The 25,000-nt window shown below is 59.2% G+C and overlaps 1 protein-coding gene across 6 annotated transcripts; it reads left to right on the top strand.

Annotated features, from left to right (window-relative positions):
• The first annotated feature begins 211 nt into the window (after window positions 1-211).
• On the top strand, window positions 212-21,280 carry GLI1 (GLI family zinc finger 1). 6 transcript variants are annotated; one of them, XM_080570522.1, is made up of 12 exons: window positions 212-2,103; window positions 13,216-13,382; window positions 13,562-13,657; window positions 14,171-14,336; window positions 14,596-14,758; window positions 14,855-14,956; window positions 15,083-15,223; window positions 15,851-16,000; window positions 16,487-16,651; window positions 17,317-17,565; window positions 17,746-18,025; window positions 18,289-21,280. In XM_080570522.1, exons 2-12 carry the CDS (start codon window positions 13,286-13,288, stop codon window positions 20,559-20,561), a joined length of 3,882 nt encoding a protein of 1,293 aa, XP_080426648.1. In that variant the 5' UTR covers window positions 212-2,103; window positions 13,216-13,285; the 3' UTR covers window positions 20,562-21,280. The 6 variants fall into 6 exon arrangements, with proteins under 6 accessions (XP_080426648.1, XP_080426646.1, XP_080426647.1 ...); XM_080570520.1 differs by having other exon boundaries at window positions 14,141-14,336; window positions 14,858-14,956; XM_080570521.1 differs by having other exon boundaries at window positions 14,141-14,336; window positions 17,749-18,025.
• The last annotated feature ends 3,720 nt before the right edge of the window (window positions 21,281-25,000 follow it).

Raw genomic sequence — 25,000 nt, 5'->3', positions numbered from 1 at the left:
AGAACTGCTGGGATGGGGCAGCCAGGCTACGGACCCTGCAACCAGGTGGCCAGGGAAGCTTCTGGGCTGGGAGAAGGCTGGGTGAGCCACAGACGTTGTGGCCAGATGAGGAGGGGAGACATCAGGGCAGCCCTGGGGGGATTGCTGGGCACCTCAGCGGCCCCCAGGATGGGGAGGCAGGCGGATTTCCAGGTGGCGAGGAGGGGCGCATCCTCTGAAGCAGCTGAACTGCGCTCACTGCAAAGACCGGGGGGACGAAAGAGGTCGCGGAGCGTCGGCGCTGGAGGTAAGGTGATGCCAGGACGCAGCCTGCACCCAGCATCTCAGGGTCTTTGGGCAGAGACATAGGGCACTGCAACCCTCGGGAGGCCTGGGGAGAAAGGCTGGGTTTCCAGCTCTGCCCAGCTGCTCCCCCACAGTGGGACCCTGGTGGGAAGGGTAACGGGGGGGCTCCGCAGGCCAGGAGCGCCCCAGCTGCAGCCTCACGAAGCGGGCAAAGGTGGACAAGGCTCCTCGGCTGGAGGAAGAGCCCCCGCCCCGCTGCCCCACCCGCTGGGCCCCCTGCACCTCCGGGTAGGGGCCAGAGGAGCCTCCAGCCCCCCGTCCTCCCCAGGTGAGGTGCAGTGCTGAGCCCTCGCTGTCTTGCTGGGAGGTGTCAGTCTGAGGTGTCGCCCTTCTGCCTGCTCCCTTCCTCGGGGGGTTGCCCTCTCCTGGCTGGGCTGGTAGGTGTTGGCACCCTGGCGCACTGCCTCACCGGGGCCAGGTTGGGCGTTAGGGGTGTCGGCTGCTGGTGCCGCGTCCTACATGTGCATGTGCTCTGTGTGCAGGCGTGTGCTGTGCGTGCAACTGTGTGTTCATACATGCAAAAGCGTGTGTGTGTGTGTGCTTCTGTGCACAAGTTTGCACAGATGCATGTGCTCAGGGGTGTCTGTGCACATGGCCCTCTGCTTGTCCCCGGTGTGCACACATTTGAGTGGCTGCACAAATGCGTGCAGGCTGCACTTGTGTAGAATCATTGAATAATTAAGGTTGGAAAAGCCCTCCAAGATCATCTGGTCCAACCATCCCCCTACCACCAATGTTCCCCACTAAACCACGTCCCTAAGCACCACCTCCAACTTTTCCGTGAACACCCCCAGGGACGGTGACTCCACCGCCTCCCTGGGCGGCCCGTCCCAATGCCTGACTGCTCTTCCTGAGAAGAAATGTCTCCTCGTTTCCAACGTAGGCCTCCCCTGGCACAACCTGAGGCACACGTGAAGGCATGTGGGTGCACATGCCCGATGTGTGTGAGCCATGCGTGTGCTCAGCCGCACATGCACACCTGCGACCACGCGTTTGCATTGGTGCGTGTGTGTGTGCATGAACTTGTGTGTGCACGGACTCGTGTGCATTGCCGCACGTGCACACCGCCACATGTACACGCCTGCAACTGTGTGTTTGCATTGGTACGCGTGTGTGTGTGTGCACCGACTGGTGTGCGCAGACTCATGTGCGCACAAACTTGTGTGCGTACAAACTTGTGTGTGCACAGACGTGTGTGTGCATGGATTTGTGTGAGCACGGGCTTGTTTGTGCACAGATTCGTGTGTGCACGGACTCGTGTGCGCACGGACTCGTGTGCACGCAGGGTACCGGCTTCACGGGGAGCGCGCAGGGCCGCCCTGCGGGGCCGTGCTCCTGCGGGGCGCGCCGGGGCCCCGCGCGTGTGCAAGCCCCGCGGCGGGCGCGCGTGCCCCGCGTGCGCGCGTGTGCACGATCCAGCCCGGGTTTTCGGAGCGGCTGGGACCGGCGTTGCTCCCGGCCGGGGTCTCCGTCCCGAGCGGGCTCGGCGCCGCCGCCGCCGCCCGACTTGGCGGAGCGGCTCCGCGGCGCCCCGCGACTTTTACCGGGACGCGCCGCCCCCCCGCGGGGCTCCGGCAACTCGCTCCGGCCGCCCGGGGAGGAGCGGGAGCGCGGCCGGGGAAGTGCTGGGGAAGGAGGGGGGTAGGGGCCGCCCCGTCCCGTCCCGAGCCCGGGACCCCCCTGGATGTGCCGCTGCTCGCCGGCCCCGAGCCGCAGCCGGGAGAAGGGGGAGCGTGGACCGGCGGGGGCCGCTCGGAGGTAGGAGCCGCCGGGGCCGTCGGGGGTGCTGGGGCCGCGGGCTCGGTTTGCTGGAGGTGCCGCGGGACCGGACGGCGCCGGGTCCCCCGGGGGACCCCCGCCGGGCTCCCCGCACGGGGCACCGGGGGCGAGCCGGGGGGGGGGTCGCACCGTGCTGGGGAGCGGCCGGGGCCGAGCCGGGCCGGGCGGTGCCGTGCGGCCAGCGGAGCTCCCCGGGCTCGCCGTGCTCCCCAACACGTCCAGGGGAGCTCGCACCCACTCCCGCGCCCTCGCGGCCCCACCGGGCTTCGCGCACCGGCTGGGAGGGCCCGCTTTGCCTGGCCACCCGAGCTCTGGGCGGCCCGAGCAGGGGATGCAGGGTTCCCGCGGCCCCGTCCGTGGGTGCTCTGCTGCTGCCCGGTCGAGGGCGTTGGGCTGAGAGCAGCGGCCGGGTGGAAGTTTCTGCCCCAGCCCGAGTGACGCAGCAGCTGCGGGAAGGTTCCAGGACGCGCAGGAACCACGAGCAGGGCCACCCGCATCGCTGCGGAGAGCTCCCGGCCAGCCGGAGCCTTCTTGCCCCGGGTGTGGTGGTGTACGTGGGGGGCTCCGCCAGCCGCCTTTTGGGCCTCTGCAGCCCCGGCAGGGCAAGGAGGGAGTTGGCTGGCCTGGCCCACACAGCTCGGAGAGTTCTGGGCGCCCTGGGCAAGGCTCCAAGGGGAGAAGTGTCTGGTGCTGAGCCAAGGGGGCGCAGGGGCTCCCCTGGCAGCCTGCCGGGCTGTGTGGGCAGCATCTCGCCGGGGTGAGGCCTGGGGACACCCTCAGGAGCCTCCCAGAACCCGCAGCAGAACACCCAGGCCCCGGCGCACTTGGGCTTCTGAGCCCTTGCCCCGCAGACCCTGGAGCATCGCTTCTGCCCTCCCTGTGCGGCCCACAGAAGTGGCCAAGGAAGTGTCATGTGCCCGGGGAAACCCCTCTGGTTCTGCGGGGAGGGCAGAGCTGCTTTTTCACATCACTTGTGGAACACCCGGGGTCCTTGTCTGTGCACGTGCCGAACGTCCGTCAGTCCTCCCGCGCAAGGACCGCTGGTGGCTTCAGTACTTAGAGAGATGGGGCTCGGGGCAGGTGTGTTGGGTGGGGGACCTCAGCCCCAGGTCCCCCCGCAGCTAAGGACGGGCCCGAGCTCTCCGGCGGGTGGCTCCAGGCCTCACTGGTTGCCAGCCCTTTCGCCCCCGTGCTAAAGGCTCCGGGACCGCTGGGTTCAGGCGTTGTCTCTGCGTCAACCTCTGGCCGGGATCAGGAGTGCGGGGCTGGCGGAGGAGGCTGCCCAGGGCTGGGCATGGCGCAGAGGAGCGAGGGGAACCAGCCTCCTCGTCTGCGTGAGAGGCACCTGAGCAGGACGTCGTGAGACTTGATCAGCCCAGCCTGCAGCTGAGCGTGAGCTGGCTGAACGTGTTTGGGCATAGGGCCACCTTTCTGGGGTTTAAGCAGAGCTCCCTGCAAGGCTGCCCACGTTTCTCCAAGCCCTCGGTGAGCCAGGGGTTCAGGGATGCTGAAGGCAGAGGAAATGTTTCTCCAGAGAACTGTGTTGTGGTGCCCTGGGTCAGGCCCCGCACACACAGATGAGGTCCAGATGGTCCCTAACCAGAATGGGGGGGACTCAGCGTGACAGCGACAGCCCGAGGGTTGCATCTCTCCTGTGAGGACGGAGAGGCAGGCGGCTGGGTCTGAGTGGGGCTGGATGTCTGGGGCATTTGCAATGCCATGTTTGGAGTCTGGAAAACTAGAAGCTATTCCAGCCACAGCCAGGATCCTGTGCCCAGCTGCGGGGGCCCCGCAGGAGCAGCTGGACGCCCAGACACCAGAGTTTTCCCCCGCCCCGCTCTGTAGGATGTGTGCCCAAACCTGAGCTGATGGATGCAGCTTCCTGAGGGAGGAGAGCACTGGGTTTTGGTGCAGGGGCAGACTGGGGAGAAGGGAGGAGGGAGCAGACGGATGAAGTTTCTCCTTCGGAAACTCAGACCTGGGAAAACTTTTCACTGTGCGGCTCAGTCTGCTGTCTCCAGCCGAGGCAGGGGCTGCTTCTGTGGTGGACAGGGGATGATGGCAAAGGCACCTACTGTCCTTTCTGTGCTGTTGCGGGTGTCTGAAGCTGGTTTATTGATGCGTTTGTCCCTGCGTTACGCTAGCTGGGTTGGCCCATGCCCTCCCTTGAGCCTTTTCCAGTGCAAGTAGCATCGATGTCAGTCATCAAGGCAAGGGGGGCAGCTGGAGGTTCAGACCCTGGGAAGGATCCACACCAGAACTCCCTGTGCCTGGCAGGACCCAGCAGCTCTGGAGCTACCGAGGATCCTAGCACCTCTGAAGAGGGTGGCACATCCCTAGCAGGATCCCGTGCACACACACCCTCGTGCGTGTGCCAGCCCAGCTCCCGCCGTGTGCTTGAGCTCCCAGCAATGCTCATGAGTGGGCTCCGGAGGCCCCCAGGGCATGTGCTTGTCACCGTCTCCCTGGTTGCTCTGCAGGGGGGGTTGTGTCTCCCCTCCCCATACCAGCGTCTTTTCCGTCAAAAAGGTGAGCAGAAAATCGGGAGCCGGTTCGGAGCTGAAGGCCACCAGGCCCCCGTGGCTGGTGTAGTTGGAGGGGGGGCAGTGAGCTGTGCTTGACGGTGCTGGGGCTGGCTGAGATCTCCCCGGAGCAGGGAAGTTTCCATCTGGGGGTGTGCGTCAGCGTGGACACCTTGTGCCGTGTGTTGTCGCGTCGGTGCAGCCTGGGAGGTGGGTGTTGAGCTTGGGCTCGGAGGGGATTTGCAGTTCACTTCTGGAGCGTGCGGAGAGTGGGTGGGCGGCTGGGCGGGAGCCACGAGGGCCCTTCCCGTGCAGAAGAGGGATGCTGTCAGGGACACACTGCATCTCGGAACGCCAGCTGCAGGGCCAGCTCGTTTTCCCTGGCCGGTGCGATTCTCCCCACCACTTCAGTGCGCTGTACAGGCGTGTACAGCCTTGCACATCCACACACCCGTACATGTAAGCAGCCTCGTATGTACACACAGATATACATGCAGACGTATGTGCACCTATACGCACATTCCCACACGTGATGTGGCTTTCACTAAAGGGTATTTGTATTGATTTCTTGCCTGCCTTCTACAGCGGGCCTGTCCTTGTCTATCTCTACTGACGTACTGGAAGAGGGAATCCTCTAATGCCCAGTAGTTGGTCAGAATGAGAGTTCCTGCACCCAGAGCATTCCCTGGGGTATGTATGAGTCTGTGTGTCTGCACGCACACCCACGGATGCATGTATCGAGGGGCCTGTTTGTATATACCTGTACATGTGTGCACATTTATCTACCTGGTCAGTCTCTTGTATCCCTGGGGCTGGAGTCTCTTTGTCTGCATGCCTCAGTTTTTCTTGATATCTTCCGGTGTTTATCAATTCCAGTGATGTGAAAAATACCAAGGGTCCACTGGGTGGGTTCTTGGTAAGGACTGAGAAAAACCCCATCCTACAGAAATCCTTACAGGAACACAGCAACTGTACCCCCCTGTTCCCCATCCTTATGGCACATCAAAACCCTTCAGAAGCTGCAGAATAACAAGGCGAACAGCTGATAAAATAGCTGCCACAGATTGGGAACAAGCAGCAAAAACACAGAGTCAGGTTTCAGCTTTGCTGCATCCGGGTCTGAGACTCGTGTGTGTGTGTGTGTGTGTGCTTCCAGATGTAGTGCAAGCACACATCCATTTCCCACCCCTTCTCGAATTCCTGCCCCTGATCTTGGGGGGAGCAAAGCCCTGGCTGATGGCAGAGAGCAAGGCTCTGATCTGTGGGCAGAGCGGGGCTCTGCTCGAGGAACGGGAAGAGCAGGGGTCTGCGCCACTCACCTCCAACAGTGGCAGATACGTTGGGAGAGAAACATGCCCAGCTTTTGGGTATGGCAGGAGGACCCCCCCCCCCCCCCGGCAGGGGTCTCCTGCTCCAAAGGAGTAACTTCTTAAATGCCCAAGTGCTGTGCTTACCTTACTCCACTCCTCAGCAAGCAGTTCTGCAGCTTAAAGGGCACTGCTGTTGTGTATTTAATGCTTTAATGACTGCTGAAGATGTCCTGGACATCCTCCTGCCCCATTCTGAGGAATCCTGCAGAATGGAACTGTTGGGGTGGGAACAGGCTCGGTGTGAACTTCACTGGCTGCAGCAGGAGGACGGATGGCAGCGTGGCTGAGTGCCGGCCCTGTCCTACCTTCCCTTCCTGGGGAAGGCAAGGTTTCCTGTGCTGCTGCCCCTATTCTGGGGGTGTCCCTTAGTGTAACGCATGAGCGCTGTGGGCTGTGGGGTGATTCCCTGATGCTATGGGAAGGAGTTGTGCCTGGCAGGGTCTCTTACAGCTATGACTCAGAGCTGGGCTTTTATGGGTCCCACATGTTCAATTTTGCTGTTTCCCTCCAGCACTGGGAAGGGAAGGGGGAAGTATAAAAATTCCTTATAGCAGCTGCTGCCATGTCTGCACCCTCCTTACCCTCACCCCAAAACCTTGGCCCCACCCAGACCCCAGCCCAGTGAAGGCAGGGGCCAGGGAAGTGGCTTTATGGGAGCAATTTGCAGGGGCAGTACGCGCTGGGGGCCAAAGCAAACAACATACGAGCCCATGACAATTGCCTGCCTGCCCCAGGACCACCTATCAAGCGTCACCGCTCCTGCCCAGCTTGCTGTGGCTTCCTGACTTGCTCGGCTTGTGGTTGAGGGCCGGTAGCCCCTGTGTTACAGGGGAATGCGGAGCTGCGAGCTCCCACCTGCAGCCTTCCTCTGCTGCCTGCCTGTGCCCTGGGGTACACCAGAGACTGGGCAGCCAGGGCTGCACCCCAGCTGGCCTCTCCTCCCAGAGCACACGTGTGTTAGCATGTGTTAACGTGTCTGGAGGCACGTCGGAGCATGATCAGGAATGGGTGTGGATGCATGTAGGAGTGAGGGGCTGGAGTTTTTGCCCCCCCCCCCCCCCCCCCGGCACCCCCTCCATCCCTGAGAAATGACGTACGGGTGGTGGTGTACTGTGGCTTGCATAAGGCTGTGCTGCTGGAGGGATGGGTGGGCTGGGGAGGGACCTCTGGCCCTTTCTGAAAGTGGTGCAAAGGGCAGAGAAGAATTTTGGCATGGGATGGGGAGTGGGGATGTGTTACATTTTCTGAAGGCTAGAGAGGGAAAGAGGGAGAAATGAGCAGAGGATGTCCCACGTCTGTCCTGGCACAGATGTCTCTGCCCCTTTCCCTCCACACATGCGTAGCCTTTCCCCAGAGCTGGTTCCTTCTCTGCCTTATCTTCTCCAGGCGAAGGACCACCTTGGAATGAGCTTGGCAGCCCACACCAGCATGGGATCGCGACCCTGCATCGTCCCCTTTCAGACCCCCTGAACCTGAAGCAATGTGCTTTGTGGCAGCTGCGGTCCTGGGCAGATTAGCTGCCCCTTGCAGGGGTGTCTGGGCTCGCCCTAAAGGCCTGGCCTAACAGCGGGGTCGGATGCAGAGCAAGGCAGCTGAGCGGGAGGTCTGCACGTCGGTTTTGCTGGAGACAGAGCTGAGAAAGCATGTGGGGCCAGGGGATGCGGCTCCCCCAGTGCAGACAAGCCTGGCCCTGGTTCAGTCCCAGAGCAGGGAAAAGGGGCTTCTTCCAGAAGGGAATTTCACCCCATTTGCCCCACTGTCGATGGCATTCGCCCATTTCCAGCAGCACAGTGGCACGTGGGAAGGCTGTGTGGCATGGAGGAGACGCAGTAGCTGGGGAGGAGCGCGTTAACCCTGCCAGATGCTGCCCTGGGAGGCATCTGGGACGTGTCCCCTTGGTCCTGGACTGTCGCTGGCACGAGGGAGTGTTGGCTCCCTGGCAGCCCTCTCTCTCCCAGCCTTGCTGCTGGCTTGTGTGTGCTGCAGCTCAGCCTGGCCCTCTGCCGCGTTCCCCTTCTGTGTCTGCAGAACTGCTCCGGTGGTGGCTCCATCTGAACTGCTGCCCCAGCGTGGGAGGGCAGATCTTAGGCCAGATCAATGTTTTTCATAAAACCCTCTGGGGTTAAACCAATTGGGCATGTGGCTGACCTTGAGGTCACAAGACAGTGGAGAGGAGGGCTGCAGGGTGCCGGCAAGGGCTTTGTGCCCACCCTGTCCCAGGGCTGGAGCCAACCTCGGGGGGGTGGGATGCCTAGCCCCTCTCCTGGGCGGTGCAGCGGTGATCTGGGGCATCTCCGTGCCTGAGGCCCCGCTGCTCTGCTGGAGCCCTCTGTCTGCCTCTCTCTGCTCTGGCCCTCCCTTGTTCTCTCACCCAGTGAAAGTTTGGGGTGACCGGGCCTGCAAACACGTGGCAGCTCCCCCTCAGCTACCGTTGTGGCTCCCAACACGCACGCACGCACGGACAGACATGCACAAGCATGCGTGCAAGTGTGCGTGCAAACACATACATGTATGAGTGCTTGCACACAAGCACCTCCCTCAACCGTACACAGAAACAAAAATCCCTCCCTACATGTGCAAACGCAGATGGCCAAACCTGTGCGTTCATACAGGCAGACACACTTACAGGAGCACAGATGCCCCCACGCATACACACACAGAGCCCTCCCCCAGGCCCCCCACGCTGGGGGCTGTGCTGGGCGGGTTGATGGATTGTGCCACACACAGCTCAGCGCTGCGCTGCTGGTCTATCGGCTGGGATCTCGGCTGCATGGGCTAATCCAGCCCTGACATCACATTCCTCCACAGTGGGACTCCGGGGCTGTTAACCCTGCCAGGGCTGGGCCTGGGACAGGAGGTGCTGGGGCTGGTGCTGAGGCGCAGAGGGACGCCCACCACCCTCGTGTGCCGGGTTGGGTGGGAGCACCAACCCTCCGGTGGGGCACAACCCTCCTCCTCCTCCTCTTCCTCCCCTCCTCTTGCCGCCGGGTTTCCTAAGGGTGTGTGATTGCCCTGCCTGTGTCTCTCCCTCCTTCCCCTGGGTCTGTGTCTGCTCCGCCACCCATCAGTGCAGGCATCCCGACTGTCATCCTGCGGTGCAAGCTCACCACGTCTCCCCTCCCTCTCTGCCTTATTCCCCCTTCTCTGTCTCCTTCCCACCCCCATTCCCCAGTGTCCTCAGCAAACTGGAGCCAGATGACAGATATCAGACGTGTTTGCAGGAAATAAAGAGGGGGGGTGGGTGGTGGTGGCCAGTCCGACCCCCTCCTGCGCGGCGTTTCTGCATCTGGAGCCAGCCCTGCTTCAACTGCTCCTGCTGCTGGCTGCGCTCCTTGTTTTCTTGGCAGAGAGGAGGAGGAATGTGTTTCAGTTTGAGTTTCTTGGCAGGAGGAGACCGAAGGAAGATTCCCCTCAATCCCGGCTGCGCCTGGCTCTCAAATTTATGCCCATAGGCTGCAACTTGGGTGGGCCGTGGCGGTGTGCGGCAGGCGGGGGAGGCAAGCGCGGTGGTGGGGGAGCCGCAGACCGGCGCCTATTGGCTCCCCGCGCCCCCGGCCCCCTCCAGCTTCCCCAGCTTGGAGGCCGCCAGGACGCAGGGAGCCCCTGCAGACGGGCTGTGGGGAGCATCCTGCAGCTGGGACCCACGGGCCCCGAGCACTTTCTCCCTTGCGTACCTCCCCGTGCCCCGTGCTGGTGCTCAGCAGGGCGAACGTGGGGGATTGGAGAGAGCCGTGCCACTGCCATTGCGTCCGCCTGGCATCCGCCTGCCTCAAGTTGCCCCCAGAGGGGAGACCCTGGCCCTTGCCAGGCTGGGTCTGCTCTCCAAAGCCCTCCCTGCTGTCCAGGCCCAGGAAGGAGAGGGTGTCTTGGCATGGCAGGACCATGAGCCTCCTTCTGTACTTCGGGAATGGGGGTGATGGGGACCAGAACGCCACTGAGCCACTCCTAATTCTGCATGGTGGGTGCTGCAGGGGAGCAGAGAGGATGGTGCACGTGGCCTGGTAGCTGTGGGGTGGGAGCAATGTGGCTCGTGCTGCGTGCCTGCATGTTCCCCACGTGTGGTGCTATGCTTTGTATGCATGTGCTCTGTGCGCCCACTTGCTCTGTGCATGCTTATGCAAACCTGTGCACACACGTATGTTGTCTGTGTGTGCCGTATGCGTGCACATGCAGCGCCGTGTGTGGTCCGTTGGACACGTGTTCTCTGGGTCTGTGCGTGCATAAGTATGTGTGTGCACTGTGTATTGCTCGGGTGCTGTGCGCATGGAGTTTGTGTGGCAGTCGCTCTGCACACGTGCGTACACATGATGTGTGTGCGTGTGTGTGCACGTGTGTGCACGCGGGTGCAGGGCTCTAGCTGGTGCTGGGCCTGGCAGGGGCTGGCGCAGCAGGGTACAGCAGGCTGGACAAGGCTGACGGTGCACAAGGTAGATGGGATATCACAGAGGCTGTGGGTGAATTAACTGCTCTCCTGGAAGCGGTAGATGCTCCACAGATAGTGCCCCATCCTGCTGGGGCTCAGGAAGGGAGGAGCACTGTAGGTTAGGTCAGGCTGGGTCCCCAGCCCAGGTGAGTGGGGAGGGGGCTGTAGGCTCACGGCCCAGGGCAGAGCCCACCATTCCATTGCTGCTGCAGCAGATGGCTGTGCCCACCTGGACAGCCATAGCCCTCCTCCCCGTTGGGCTGGAGTGACTGCATATAGTTACTGTGCTATACAGTGGCAACCTGCCTGCTCTCATACAGGGCATGGAGCTGGTGGGGTAAGACTCTGGATCTGGGGCAACCTGGGGTAGCCCGAGTGATGGTTCTTGGGAGGTGAAGGCAGGGAATATTGGCTTGGCTCACCAGACCCCCATCAGTTCCCAGCTCCACACAGGGGCTGGCTTGAGGAGGTCTCTTGAGCCCCCAGTGCTCTAAATTGTACCAGAAGGAGGCAAAGTGGTCCACAGCGCTTCAGCTTGTCTCCCCAGCTGCAGGAGCCCCCAGAGATGCCAGGAGGGATCCAGGAGAGTTGTATCCCATGTGAGACCCAAGTGTTCTTCCATGCAGGCAGACGTCCAGAGACAAAGGTGGCACAGGTCTGCACGTGTATGTGTGTGTATATACTTACATGCATACGTATTTGCAGTTATGTGTGAACACACTCGTGTGTGCAGGTATCATGTGTGTAAGCATACATATTAGGTCTGCACATGCTTGTGTATCTGCACGTATGAGAATGAATGTGTAAGTGCTCTCACGTGCTCATGGCTACGTGTATCTGTGTATATATGTGGATGTATGTGTGTGCATACCTGCACGTGAGCCCTACAGATACATGCAAATGTGTGTTTGTGCACCTGTGTATGTGTCTGTGCACATGTGACTGTCTGTGTGCACGCACAAAGTGCTGGAGGCATCTGGGAGTCAAATTTTAATGAGGGACCTGTGAGCCCTCCCTTTGTTAAATGCTGTGGCCGGGGTAGGAGCAGCATGGGGGGTGTCCCCTAGAACTACTCCCTCAGTCTTTGCTGCAAGGCCTGGGTCCGGAAGGCAGGTAAGAGGCCCTCCGTCTTTCCGCCTCTCGTTCCTTTCCTACTCATCTCTCTTTCCTTTTCCTGCCCCCAGCACCACCACCTTCCTGGGTACTCCCACCCCCTATGCCTGCCCTGCTGCCCCCCCCCCCTCCATTCTTCCTGGCTGACACTCTCACAAAGCCCCGAGACAAGCTTTCAAAGGGGCAACTCATGCGGAAGAATTGCTGCCCCCCTCACCCCTCGCATGCTCCAAATGCAACCCAGCACTTTCCCAGCAGGGTGAGGGGCTCCCACTCCCCCAGACCCCTTGTTTGGGGCAATTCCCTTGGTCTCTCAAAGGGGGAGGCTGAGGATGCAGGAGGCCTTGTTCCCAGTGCCACCCACGAGTGCCTCTTCCTTCCAGAGCCTCTGTCCTTCACGCAAGCCCACGGGGGTCTTGGGGCAGGGCAGTGACCGTGGGAAGGGACGGAGCTTTGGGCTGGGATCAGGGTGCAGAGGCCGAGGTCATGGGTGGAGGTCTGACTGCGGGCAGGGCCAGGCAGGGAGGCAGGTGGGAATGAGACCTGGGCACCAGGCGGGGACCCGCAAGCAGGGATGCGATCGTGGGCTGGGCTGAGCCCTGTAGGCAGGGGTGGGATGCGTGGGTGGGACAGGGCAGGGTTTTGACCTGCAGGCAGGGTGTGGACCCGCTGGCAAGGCAGGGCTGGGTGTAACCTGCAGACATGGCAGGGACCCATGAGCAGGGAAGAGCAGGATGCCAGCTCGGGTCCTTTGGCCAAGAATGGCTTTACCCGTCTGTGCCTTAGTTTCCTGTTTCGGCAGTTAGGGCTTGCAGTTTTTACATCTCTATGCAAGTTTGGCTGTGGATGTTTGTGCAGGTGTCTGGGTGCACAGACGTGTATTTCATCCCTTCTGCAACGGATGCTGTGCAGGCCTCGGGACACTTGCTCGGACAGGATGCTCTTCATACAGCACCAAGCGTGAGGCCACCTTGCTAATTCAGTAACTGGGGATCCTTGTGATGTGGTGTGACCACAGGGCACCCTGCGGCAGTGTCACTGCTTGTGCCGGGCTGTCAAGGGTGGCCTTGTACTGGCCAGTGAACTGATTCCGTCAAGACAGTCTGAGAGAATCGGTGTTGCTCAGCCTGGAGAAGAGAAGGCTCTGGGGAGGCCTTATAGCGGCCTTCCAGTACCTAAAGGGGGATACAGAAAAGCTGGGGAGGGACCCCTTTATTGAGGAATGTAGTGATAAGATGAGGTAATGGCTTTAAATTAAAAGAGCAGCACCCCCAGGCCCCAGGACATCCCTTTGCCGTGGGCTGGGTACAGAGGTCTGTGTCAGGACCTGGTGAAGTGGTGGGATAGCGGTGGGATAGCACCGAGTGCTGTGCGCCCCAGGCAGCTGGGTGCAGGGCCGTGGCAGGGAGACTTCAGCCCATGGGCAGGGTGCAGGTGGCCGTGGGCTGTGGGGAGACAGGGGCATGGGCCCCGGGGGGCTACGGCCATGGCAGGATGTGGCCGGTGGTCCTGCTGGCACGGCTGTGCGGCTCTGCAGCATCCCCTGCCTGGCACAAGTCTGCTCTGGCTGCCACACGGAGCCCACTAGGGTGCAGGGTGCGGGGCACTTGGAGGTTCAGGGCTCGTGGTCAGGCAGCCATCTGCCCACCGTTGTCATCCTCAGGCCCCGACCGGCACCGGCCCCTCGGTGAGGACCAGATGTGCTCCTGAGCCTGGCCAGGCCCCATTGCGACATGTTCAACCCTGTCAACTCCCCAACCAACGGCTACGCTGAGCGCTGCTGCCTGCGCCCCCTCCACGGACTGGCCACGGGTGCCCCAGGGCCGCAAGGTTGGTTGCAGCTCCCTCATCCTGGCCAGTGGCTGGGCCTGGGCAGTGCCTGGCATGAGCCCGAGGGGCACCTGCCTTCGCTTTCAGTCTTTGGGTTCAGGGGCACTCCAGGGATTTCCTTTTCCCCTTGTGCCCTCCACCCTAATATGTCTTCCTGTCTGTCTTCTCCTTCCCACCAGGACTTGATTTCCCCTTATGCCACCAGTCAAACCTCATGAGTGGTCACCATGGCTATGGGCTGGTGCCAGGAACCGAGCACCCAGGTGGTGGTGATGGTAAGTTTCTCATCTAGGGGGGGTGTGGGACAGGTACAGGTTTAACGAGGAGTTTACCAGGAGTGCAGATGTGTGTGCTGAAAGGGTCAGACAGTGTTGGGGACAGTGATTATAGAGGAGGAGGCTGCTGGGGCTTCAGGTACCTTTCCTGGAAGAGTGGCACCTGTGTGAACAGGAAAATTTGTGATGGCTCACACAGGGGCAGGTGTTGGCCAAGGGGATCAGGCGCTTTTCTTTGGGTGGTATCGGTTGTAGAAGGAAGTAGGTGTGTGTCAAGGGTTTCAGGTACCCCCTAGGAACATTGATGTCCTAGGGAGGGAGGGGGGATACTTTTGTGCTTTGTCGTAATCAAGAGCCAGCAACCAGCACACTCAGGGGACTCCTCCAGTCTCCAAAGAACTGTGCTTGTGTCCTTGGGGGTGGCTTCAGCCTTCTAGGACCCATGCTAAGAGGATTGCCCCCCACTCTCTGCTGCCGTCCCAGGCTCATGGTTCTCAACAACCCGCGGTGCAGGCAAGCTGGGCAAGAAGCGGACACTGTCCATCTCACCCCTGTCAGACTCTAGTGTTGACCTGCAGACGGTAATCCGCACCTCACCCAACTCCCTCGTTGCGTTCATCAACTCCCGTTGCGCCTCCACCAGCAGCTCCTATGGCCACCTCTCCATCAGCACCATCAGGTGGGCACCAGAGTTCAACCCTGTTGGCATGCACACAGCCTCTCAGTATGGGAGCCTGAATGCTGATGCCCAGTTTGGGGAGTGCGTGGGACCAGGGCCAAGGAAGGTGGGAACAGTTAGCCCAGAGTGGGAGGGCAAGGGGGGCTGGCGGGATAGGGCAGGAGTGGCTGGGAACTCAGACGCCTCGGATCCTCGTCTCAAAAGGACTAAATTTCTCTCCTCTGCTGGTGTCATCTGCTCATCATCTTGCTTTTTGCAGTCCGTCACTGGGGTACCAGAGTCCACCAGGGCAGCCAAAGGGCCAAGGGCACCTGTTCAGCCACACCCCCCCCCTGCCACCATGTGCCTCCCACGAACACCTGTCGACCCGCCCAGGGCTCCTGCACCACGCACCAACTCGTGGGACCCTCAAACACTGCCAGGTAAGCGGTCCCCAGGGGATGCCATGCATCCTGCGTAAGGGGTAGCCAGTGGGCATCCCAGTGCTGACTGCTTTCCAATTTCCCCCATCATGGTAGCAGCTAAAGTTGGAGAGGAGCCTGAGCAGCCCTCTGACAGCCAAACACCCGGAGGAGAGATCCGAAGGTGACATCTCCAGCCCAGCCTCCACAGGCACCCAGGTACTCCCCAGGCCTTGGGAACCCCCTACGTCGCAAGGGGTCTACACTCTTCCTCCATGCCACTCCCGGTAACAGGGAACACAGAGAGTCATGTCTGGGAGTGCTCACCTGGCTCTGCACCCCCAGGACCCCTTGTTGGGAATGCTTGACGTTCGGGAAGATCTGGAGAAAGAGGATGGGAAACCTGAGTCCGAGACCGTCTATGAAACTAATTGCTACTGGGATGGCTGTGCCAAAGAATTTGACACTCAGGAGCAGCTGGTGCATGTGAGTTAGGTCCTGCCTGGGCATCCCCCGTCCCAGAACCTGTGCCAAGGCTACTGGCTGACATCCCGCTGTGTCAACCCATCGCTCCTTCTCAGACTGTCCTATGCTGGGACAACCCCCCCACCCCGCAGCCCCCACCACCTCAAGAACTCACCACATGGGTGAGTGATGAAAGTCGCTTCTAGGGAGGGAGGGAGATGCATCCTCCTCTTCCCTGTGGGCAAGTTTTTCATGGTCCTCCCATACCCTAGGGAAAACAACCAGTCTGGCCTTCCTCACCCCTGGGTTAGCTTTTCTGAACTACTAGTGCATCCAGACTTCCTCCTTTGCTCTCTGTGTCTCCCTCCAGACAGTCCAAATCTCCTATATCACCTTGACCACCCCTCCTCACCATCTTGACCCCTATGTCTTGTCTTGGTCCTCCCAAAATAGCCCCCATCTCCAGTATCCCCTACCTCCTCCAGACAGCATCTGACCATTCTGTATTCCTGTAGTGTCCTGAGTCTCCACCAGCCACCCCAGTCCCTCTATATCACATTTCTCTTATGATACTCTCTTAAGATATCTGTATCCCCCTGACCCTTCATGCCCTCCCCAACGCCCCCAGTGATTCCCTTCTCTCCCCAGCACATCAACAACGAGCATATCCACGGGGAGAAGAAAGAGTTTGTATGCCACTGGGCAGCATGTTCCCGGGAACAGAGGCCCTTCAAGGCTCAGTACATGCTGGTGGTACACATGCGACGTCACACAGGCGAGAAACCTCACAAATGCACGGTGAGATGGAACGGGCCTTTGTGAAGCCTGGGCTAAGCTGTGGTGCCTTGCATCAGGCAAAGCTCAGGGCAGGGTGCAGGCTGGCCCAAGCTGGTGTATGGCATTGAGGGGGATATGTGGTGGGGAAAACGAGGTGGGACGGACAGGGTGGTCAGGAGTATGGTAGCATGTGATAGAATATGTTTATGTGTGGCAGGCCAGAGCCCCTGTGATCAATGGCATGGCACGACGCACATGAGATAAAGGGGTATTTAGCAGGTGGGGTACACCACGGGTAAGTGGCCAGCGCATAGCGAGGTGGCATGACAGAGGCCAGAAGGGTAAAGGGCTGTGCAGTGGCCTCAGGACATACACCTGCAGGAGTGCAGGTGTGGGAGGTGTGATAAGTGTCTGTGGCAGGTGTGCTGTGGGCATGGAGTGTGGGGGTGATGTGGTACTGGGTCTGTTGAAGGTGTGTGGCATGTTTTACTCTGCTTGCCTGCACAGTTCGAGGGCTGCAACAAAGCCTACTCACGCCTGGAAAACCTCAAGACACATCTGCGCTCACACACGGGTGAGAAACCTTACGTGTGTGAACACGAGGGTTGTAACAAGGCCTTCTCCAATGCTTCTGACCGAGCCAAACATCAAAACCGCACCCACTCCAACGAGGTACAAAGCCATCTGGGGCTCTTTGCACCCCCTGGGGCTCCCCTTGTACCACCCTATTAGTCCTGTACCTTGCATCCCTAGGTCTTTTTCTCTGTGCCCCAACTCCCTCCTTGCCTGCTCTAAAAAAGCATGCACCCCCTGTTCCCCTCCTGCCTCACTTGCACTCCCACCAGGGTCCCTTTACCCTTGCCCTACTTCTGGGGAGCACCGTCCTTGCATTCTTCCTCAGAGCTCCTTATGACCTCCTTCAAGGTTCTCCTGTAGCACCTGACATGCCCCCCTCCAAGGAGATTCAGCTTCTTTGACAAATTCCCACCCTCTCTTCCTTCAGCTCTCAGGTCTGCTGGAGGGACTGGGAGGAGTCACTGGTTTGTAGAATAGAATTAGAATAGAATAGAATAGAATAGAATAGAATAGAATAGAATAGAATAGAATAGAATAGAATAGAATAGAATAGAATAGAATAGAATAGAATAGAATAGAATAGAATAGAATAGAATAGAATAGAATAGAATAGAATAGAATAGAATAGAATAGAATAGAATAGAATAGAATAGAATAGAATAGAATAGAATAGAATAGAATAGTTAGTTGGAAGGGACCTACAGAGATGATCTAGTCCAACTGAGTTAACCTCCACCATGCCTACCTTTCTTCCCTGGCAGAAGCCCTATGTGTGCAAGATCCCGGGCTGCACCAAGCGCTACACAGACCCCAGTTCCCTGCGCAAACATGTGAAGACCGTGCACGGCCCTGATGCCCATGTCACTAAGAAGCACCGAGGCGATGTGGTGCCAGGCCGTGTACTGCCAGCTTCCAGTGGCCCCCCAGACATGAAGCAGGAGAAAGACACAAATGGCCCCACTGAGGCCCGGAAGGATGACAGCAAGCTTTTGGTGCCTGACTTGGCCTCGGTAAGGAGCTGGGGATGTGGTGACGGAGGGAGGCCTGGACAGGACTGTTGGAGGAGTCGGTTTGCATGGTAGGGAAGACATCTCCAGATCTGGCAGGGTGGGGGTTCCCAATCTGCATTAAGTTTGTAGTGGATATATGACTCCCCTTTTTCCTTGGTTAATATTGTGGGTTCCCCCCAGAAGCCGCAGCCCAGCCCAGGTGGGCAGTCATCATGCAGCAGTGACCACTCCCCTCTCGGCAGCACCACCAACAACGACAGTGGGGTGGAGATGACGGGCAATGCAGGCGGGAGCTACGAGGATCTGTCCACATTGGAGGATGTGGTGCCTGGTGAGACCATGGGCACCTCAGGGCTGACGGCCCTCCACAAGCTAGAGAATCTTCGCATTGACAAACTGAAGCAGATGAGGAAACCGTCAGCTACCAAGGGCCTGAATTTGCCAGTCATCTCGGGAGCCGGTGAGACTGTGGTTCCCTCCCACCTGGATGTGGGGCCAGCCTTGCGGGCACTGTGTCGAGGGAGGTCTGGTTTGCAGCCAGAGAGGTGGTGGACCCTCACATCTGGGGCTCTACCCCATCCTTTACCCTTCTTTGCTGCTACCATTTGAATCCACTTCCCATCCTAGCAGGCGCTAGGCATGGAAGAGGCCATATCCTACTACTGGAGATGGCTGCCTGTTCCTCTTCTGGGTGCCCCAGTGTAACTCCTCTTCTCTTTTCAGGCCTGCCTGGGGAGGTGCCTGGGATCTCTGTGCCACCGCCAGCTGCCTCGCACCGCCGCATCACAGAGCTGTCAGCATCAGAGATGGGCATGCCGCTGAACGAGCGCCGGAGCAGTGCCACCAGTACTGTAAGCTCAGCCTACACCGTCAGCCGGCGCTCTTCTGTGGCGTCCCCATACCTGGCTGGACCATGTCTGGGTGGTGAGGCAGGGACAATGCCTGGTGGGGCATGCCTGGCAAATGGCTATGACCCCATCTCTCCGAATGAGTCACGACGCTCCAGCGATGCCAGTCACTGTGGAGGGTTGCCAGGCATGGGCAGCCTCACACCAGCCCAGCGCTATCGTCTCAAAGCCAAATACGCCGCAGCCACGGGTGCCCCCCCGCCAACCCCACTGCCCAGCACAGAGCGGGTGGGCATGGGTGGCCACAGCGGCTTACCTGGGGACTACCTCAAGCCAACAATGCCCCCCTTCCTCGTGAATGGTTTGTTGAGAAGGCACGGTTCCAATGACTACCCTGGCTATGCAGGCAGCATTCACCCTCACCTAGTGCCTGGGAACGGTGTGCGGCGGGCCAGCGACCCTGCCCGGACAGCAGCCAACCCTCATGCTGTACCCAAGGTGCATCGTTTTAAGAGCATGGGTAACGTGAATGTGCCAGGGGCAGGCAGAGCTGTCCTGCAGCCCTTGGGTGGTTCTGATGCTAACCTTCGGCGCTATGTCTTCTCTCCACGCCCACCCAGCATCAGTGAAAATGTCTTCCTGGAGAGTGTGAGCATTGAGGGCCCTGGCCCAGGCACAGAGTCTGGCGTGCTAGAAATGGATGAGTATTCGAACTACCTGGAGGAAAGCTTCCCATGCCAGGGGACAGGTGTGGAGCTCCAGTGTGAAGGACTGTATGGCAGTGCTCACCGGACCATGGGGGGCATGCAACTGAACCCAGGTGGGCACGGGGATATGGAGGAGGAATTGCTTCAGTCTGAGTTCTCCCTCCCTCAGTGCCAGATGAACCAGCATTTTTCGAGCATGTGTGCTGGCAGTGGGACCATGTCAGCTCCTTGGGAGGAACCTCACCAAGGCAATCTGGAGATGAGTTCCGGGCAGCCAAGTGTGAGTGCCTCTGCTACTGCCATGTCTGGGGCACACTGTCACCATCAAAGTACTCAGTACCCACTACCCAGTTCTTGTGTGCAGCAACCCAAACTTGTGAGCTCGTGTCAGGACAGTGGATTTTCTGAGGGGCACCGGCTTAACCGACTGCAGATCAAATCAGAGCAGTGTTACTCATCACCTGCCCCACCACTTGGTCCCTGCCAGAACGTCAAACCTACTGGGCCCACACAGCCTCCTGTGTCATTTGGCCAAGCCATGAATGCAGTATCCAGTGGTTATCGGTCTGAGGAACGGGCACCTGTCAGCTACATGGGCATGTTGAGCCCGGGGGGTAGAAGAGCCCACACCCCCACCTTGCAGGCCAAAGAAGTGATGGTCCGTAGCTATGTGCAGGCCCAGCAGGCTCTGATGTGGGGTGAACAGTTACCCTCCAAGGGCGGGGAGGCTGGCATGGGGGTGGGCAGTGAACCTGGGCAGTACCATGCCATGCAAGCACCACTGTACCTCAGCCCCAAATACTCTGGTTACCAAGCCAAGCCAGATCACCTGCAGGGTCTGGCAGAGACCCACCACCTCCTAAACCCCCAGTGCTTCAACCCTGAGATGGTACCACACCCGCCTGGTGGCCCTAAACCACCAGGTCACCAAAACAGTCTCGACTATGTAGGCAATCTGGCTGAGCCAAATCACTCCTATGAGGGAGTGGAAGCCAGCTCCCGGCGAATGCTTCGCTTGCCCCCTGTCCGCCCCACACCTGAAGGGCCCAGCAATACCCTGCTATATTACCCAGGCCAGGGCACACACCTGCAGGTGGGCAAAGGTGGGCATAAGCTGCTGGATCAAACAGCAGCAAGCTGCGGGGGTCCTGGGCATTACGGTGGGAGTTCAGAAAGCCTCAAGGGTAGCTCATATTACTACCTAGATTCAGGGGAGCAGGTGTCCAACAGCCTGGACTCGCTGGACCTGGAGAACACGCACCTTGACTTTGCTGCCATTGTGGAAGATTCAGAGACACCTGCACTGCTGCCTGGATCGCCAAGCCCTGCTGGTGGCCTCCTGCTTCCATCACCTGGTGGTGCCAACATGGCTGTGGGTGACATGAGCTCTATGTTGAGCACTCTGGCAGGGGAGAGCCATTTCCTCAACTCCCTGTCCTAACTAGGAGGTACCAACTTTCAGGTGGGCATGTCTGCAACCGAGGGGTTGCCCTCCCGCCCAAGAGGCATGGAATCCCCCCAGTGCCTCAGGTTTATGCCTGGGGGTTAGGGTGGGGAAGTGGGGAGAAACACCCCTCCAGTCTTTCCCTTGTCCGGTGTGTGGGTGTAAGGCACAGGGGAGGGATGTTGCTGGGTCCCAGACACAGCTGCAACCCCGGTCATGTCAGTCACCTCTGGAGTTGGGGAACTGTTTTTACTGAGTCCTTCTATTTCAGTTCCACCTTTCTCTGCATCTTCTGGCCCTGTGGACAAGGTGGTCCTGTGCAGTCATAATGTTGAAACCAAAGAGTTCTATGCTCCCCATCCCTGCAGGCAGCCCCCCTCCCTATGTTCCCATTGCCCCCTTATATTCCAATCTTTTTGTGACTCCCCCTCCACCCCCTCTTGCTTGGCAAGTTCCCCTCCCACCCCTCATCCCCCCCCTTTCTCCTGTCTTGCTCAAGGATGGGAGAAGGGGCAGGCAATTCATCATAAGGATGGGGCGTGCGTGTGTATGTGTGGGGGGGGTGGGCTCAGGATGCCTGGTGCTGCCTGTGCTACTCTGTACATAGTGTGCATATGTGTATGTCTTTGTCTCCCCTGTGGGTATTACCCCATTTTTTTCATTTGTTTGAAAAACAGCAGTTCCCCCTGTCCCCATTAAACCCTTTCTCAGGGGAGCGTGAGATGTGTGCCTCTTTATCCCTGCAGTCAGGCTCCAAGCTTGACCCATGTGCTAGGTGCTTTACAGCTCTCTCCGGCGCCCCTTTCCCTCTGCTGGGACCACAACCAACTTGTACCAAACCCTGCAGAAGCCTTTTGGAGTGGGGTCCCAGCCATAGCGTGTGCTGCACAGGCCACCCACACAGCAGTTCTCACTGCAGGGCTGCGGGGAGGAAAGGGCAGTGCTGCTCTAAGTTGCACACCTGTTGGCATCATGCAAAAGCATCAGCAGAAGCACACCAAGACCCACACACACGGAGGTACAAGATATGGCTTAGTGCTTCTGGGGCTATGCCTGGATCTCTGAGGGATTTCCTTCATACCATCCTCACATGTATGGGGGGGTGGGGTGGGAAGGAAGGGGGGGAGGCGTCTCCAGGCTCTTCCATAGGCACTGGGGGGCTACCTTGACACCCCTAGTGCTGCTGTGAGCTGTGGGACTCTTTACAGGGTCTCTGGGTCTGTCTGAATGCATAGCATCTGGGTGGCCTTTAGATGTCTCTAAGCTGCCATGTGTTTTCCAGCATTGTTTCTGAGTGTTGTGCTTTTTCTGCAAGCTGTCTGGGCTCCTGAGGGCTCTTCTTAAGGCCCCAAAGAGCACACACAGTGTCTTCAGGGCAGCACTGGGCTTTTCAAACCTATAAATGGGGTGGTTTAGGCCATCCTAGTGTCTCTGGGGCTGTTCCAAGGTTGTTAGCACACCACTCGGGCTGTTCTCCAGGTCTCTGAGTGGATGTCTTTGAACTGCTGGAGCTGCTTGAGGTGTGCTGGGGCTTTCCTAGTTATTCCAAGTGTGCCACAGATTTTCTAGGCCTCCAGTACCGCGAAGCCATGCTCAAGAGTTTATTTCCTGGGCCTGTTCTTAGAGCGACTGGAGCTCTTTCAGAGTTTGAAGGCACCCTGTCGGAGTTATGGGGGCTGTCTGTGAGTTTCCAGGGGCTGTGGGGTCTTTACAGCTATTGTGGATCCTCAGGGGCTATGGGCTCCAGATCCGTATGAATGTGGGAGCTTCCTCTGGGGTCATCTACTGGGCACTGGTGAGGCTACACCTGCGATACCATGTCCAGACCCGGACTCCACGGTACAAGCAAGACATGGGTATACTGGAAGGAGTTCAACGAACATGGGGCCAAAGCGGCTGATGATAGGGATGGACCCTTTTTGAAAAGGGGCTTCACTAAGGGAAGTGTGGGGGGCTGTCATGCAAGTAAGTAACAAGTAATTAATTTTGAATCTATTCAGATTGGGTATTAAGGGAAGGTTCTTCACTGAGAGGGTGGCTGGTCGAGCACCAGAGCAGCCTCCCCGGGGAAGTGGCCACAGCACCAAGCCTGCTGGACTTCAAGCACGGTCTTGAACGAAGGTCTCACGCACACAGTTTGATTTTTGGGTGGTCCTCGTTGGAGCCTTGAGGGCGGCAGCTCTGAGCTCGCCTCTGCCGCCTGGTGACCGAGGGGCGTTGCTGCGACGCCCGCGGAGGCCCAACGGAGCAGCGGCGCCAGGCTCACTGCTGCCTCCCGGTGACCGCGAGGGGACATTGCAGTGCCACCGCACGGGCTCAGGGTTAGAGGCAAGGGGTACGTGTTAGCATTGGTAGGGTTAGGGTTACGGGGCGCTGGAATGAGTCTAGAGTAGCACAAAGAGCCCTGGAGAGTCCTGCAAGGCCTTCAGGGAGCACTGGACTACTTTGGGAGTCCCTGGGAGGCCTCGAGACAGCACTAGAATGCACTGAGGGGCCACAGGAGGCCTGAAGGCTGCACTGGGAGGCCTCCCAGAACTGCAAGGCTTCAAGGGGAGCTGGAGCACACTGAGAATCCAAGGGAGGCATCTGGTATTAACTGGGAGGCCTTTGGGGCACCCAGAGGACACTGGAGAGCTGTGCAAGGCCTCTAGCTGGTACTAGGGGATATCACAGAGCCCTGGGAGGCCTTCAGCATGCCCTAGAGAGCACTGCAGAACCCCATGAGGCACCCAAAGGGCGCTAGGTTGCAGCAAGTCACCCTGGGAGGCCTCCGGGGTGCCACAGGAGTCCCCTAGGTGTCCAAGAGAGCACTGGGGGAAATGGGAGGCCTCTAGAGTGCCCTGGGAGGCTTCTAGGGCGTGCTAGGACACACTATAAAGCCCTGTGAGGTCCGCAAGGGGTGCTAGACTGCACTGGAAGGGCCTGGGGGGCCTCCTGGGTGCACTGGGAGGCTTCTAGTTCTCTCTAGAGTGCATTGGGAGTTTGGGAAGCCTGCTATTGCATTAGAGACAACTGGGGATCATAGGAGGCCTCTAGTGTGCGCCGGGAGGATTTTAGGGCACCCTAGAATACACTGGAGGGAACTGTGGGGTGTCCAGGAGGGACTATAGCACACTAAGTGTCTCTGGGAGGACTCCAGTTCTAACTAGGAGGACTCTAGTGACTCTAGAGTCCGCTGTGGTGATGTGGGATGTCTGCTAGGTTTAGTAGCGTGCACTAAGGGGCCCTGTGAGGCCTCTAGTGTGCCTACAGTGTACTGGAGAGCACTGCCAGGCCTCCAGAAGTCACTAGTATACAATGAGGATCCCTGGGAGGCCTCCAGGGTGCACCACGAGGCACCTAGGGTGCCTGAGAGTGCAGTGGGGGGTCGTGGTGTGTCTGCAGGGGATACTAGAGTGCACTGGTGGCCCTGGGAGGCATCTAGAGACCCCAGGAGGCTTCTAGGGGGCATTAGAGCACATTGTAGAGCCCTATGAGGTCTCTAGGGGGGAATTAGAGCACAATGAGGGGGACTGGAAGACTTCCAGGGAGCACTAGACTACACTGGGAGGCAATGGGAGGCCCTTAGGGTGCACTGGGAAGCCTCTAGTGCTCTGTAGAACGCAACGGGGAAGCTCTGGGAGACCTCTAGAGTGCCTGATAATGCGGCGAGTGAGCGGGTGGGTGCTGGGATGCCTGCAGGGGATACTAGAGTGCACTGGGGAATATGGGAGGAATACAGCACTCCCAGCACTCTAGTGCTCTCAGAGGTCTCAGAGGGCTATTTAGTGCACTCTAGGGCCCTGGAGGGTCACGGGAGGCATATAGAGAGCTCTGGGAGGCTTCTAGATGCTAGAGATCACTGGAGAGCACTGCAAGATTTCCAAAGTGCATTAGAACACACCAAGGCACACTTGGCAGCTTTCCAGGAGCTTCTAGAGTGCACTGGAGGTCCTTGGAGATTCGAGGGCACACGGGGAAGTCTGTAGTGCACACCAGAGTGCAGTGTGGGGCCCTGGGAGCCCTCATGGGCATCCTAGAGCTACTTGTGGGAGGTCCTGGGAGGCCTTTGGGAAGTGATAGAGTGTACTGGGAAGTACCAGGGTGCATGCACTAGACACTAGAGTGCACTGGGAGTGTTTGAAGGCCTGTATGGGGCACTAGAGCACAGCAGGGGGGGTCTGGGATGGCTGTAGGGAACTGTAGAGGGCACTGGCAAGTCCAGCGAGGCCTTCATGGGGTGCTAGAAGACACTGCAAGGCCCTGTGAGGCCTCCAGGAGGTCCCAGAGAACACTGGCGGGCCACAGGAGTCATGAAGACTGCACTGGGAGGCCTCTAGGGCATCCTAGAGGACCTTGGTGGTCACTTGGGGGCACTTGGGGGGATCTAGAGTGCACTAGGTGGCCCTGGTAGACCTGTGGAGGATCTAGAGTGGAGTGGAGGGCCACTGGAAGCT

The sequence above is a fragment of the Anser brachyrhynchus genome, assembly GCF_964034855.1.
Source record: "Anser brachyrhynchus genome assembly, chromosome: 29".
NCBI classification, from domain to species: domain Eukaryota; kingdom Metazoa; phylum Chordata; class Aves; order Anseriformes; family Anatidae; genus Anser; species Anser brachyrhynchus.
Note: the sequence above shows the minus strand (reverse complement) of the source record. Positions and strands in the feature narration are given on the sequence as shown.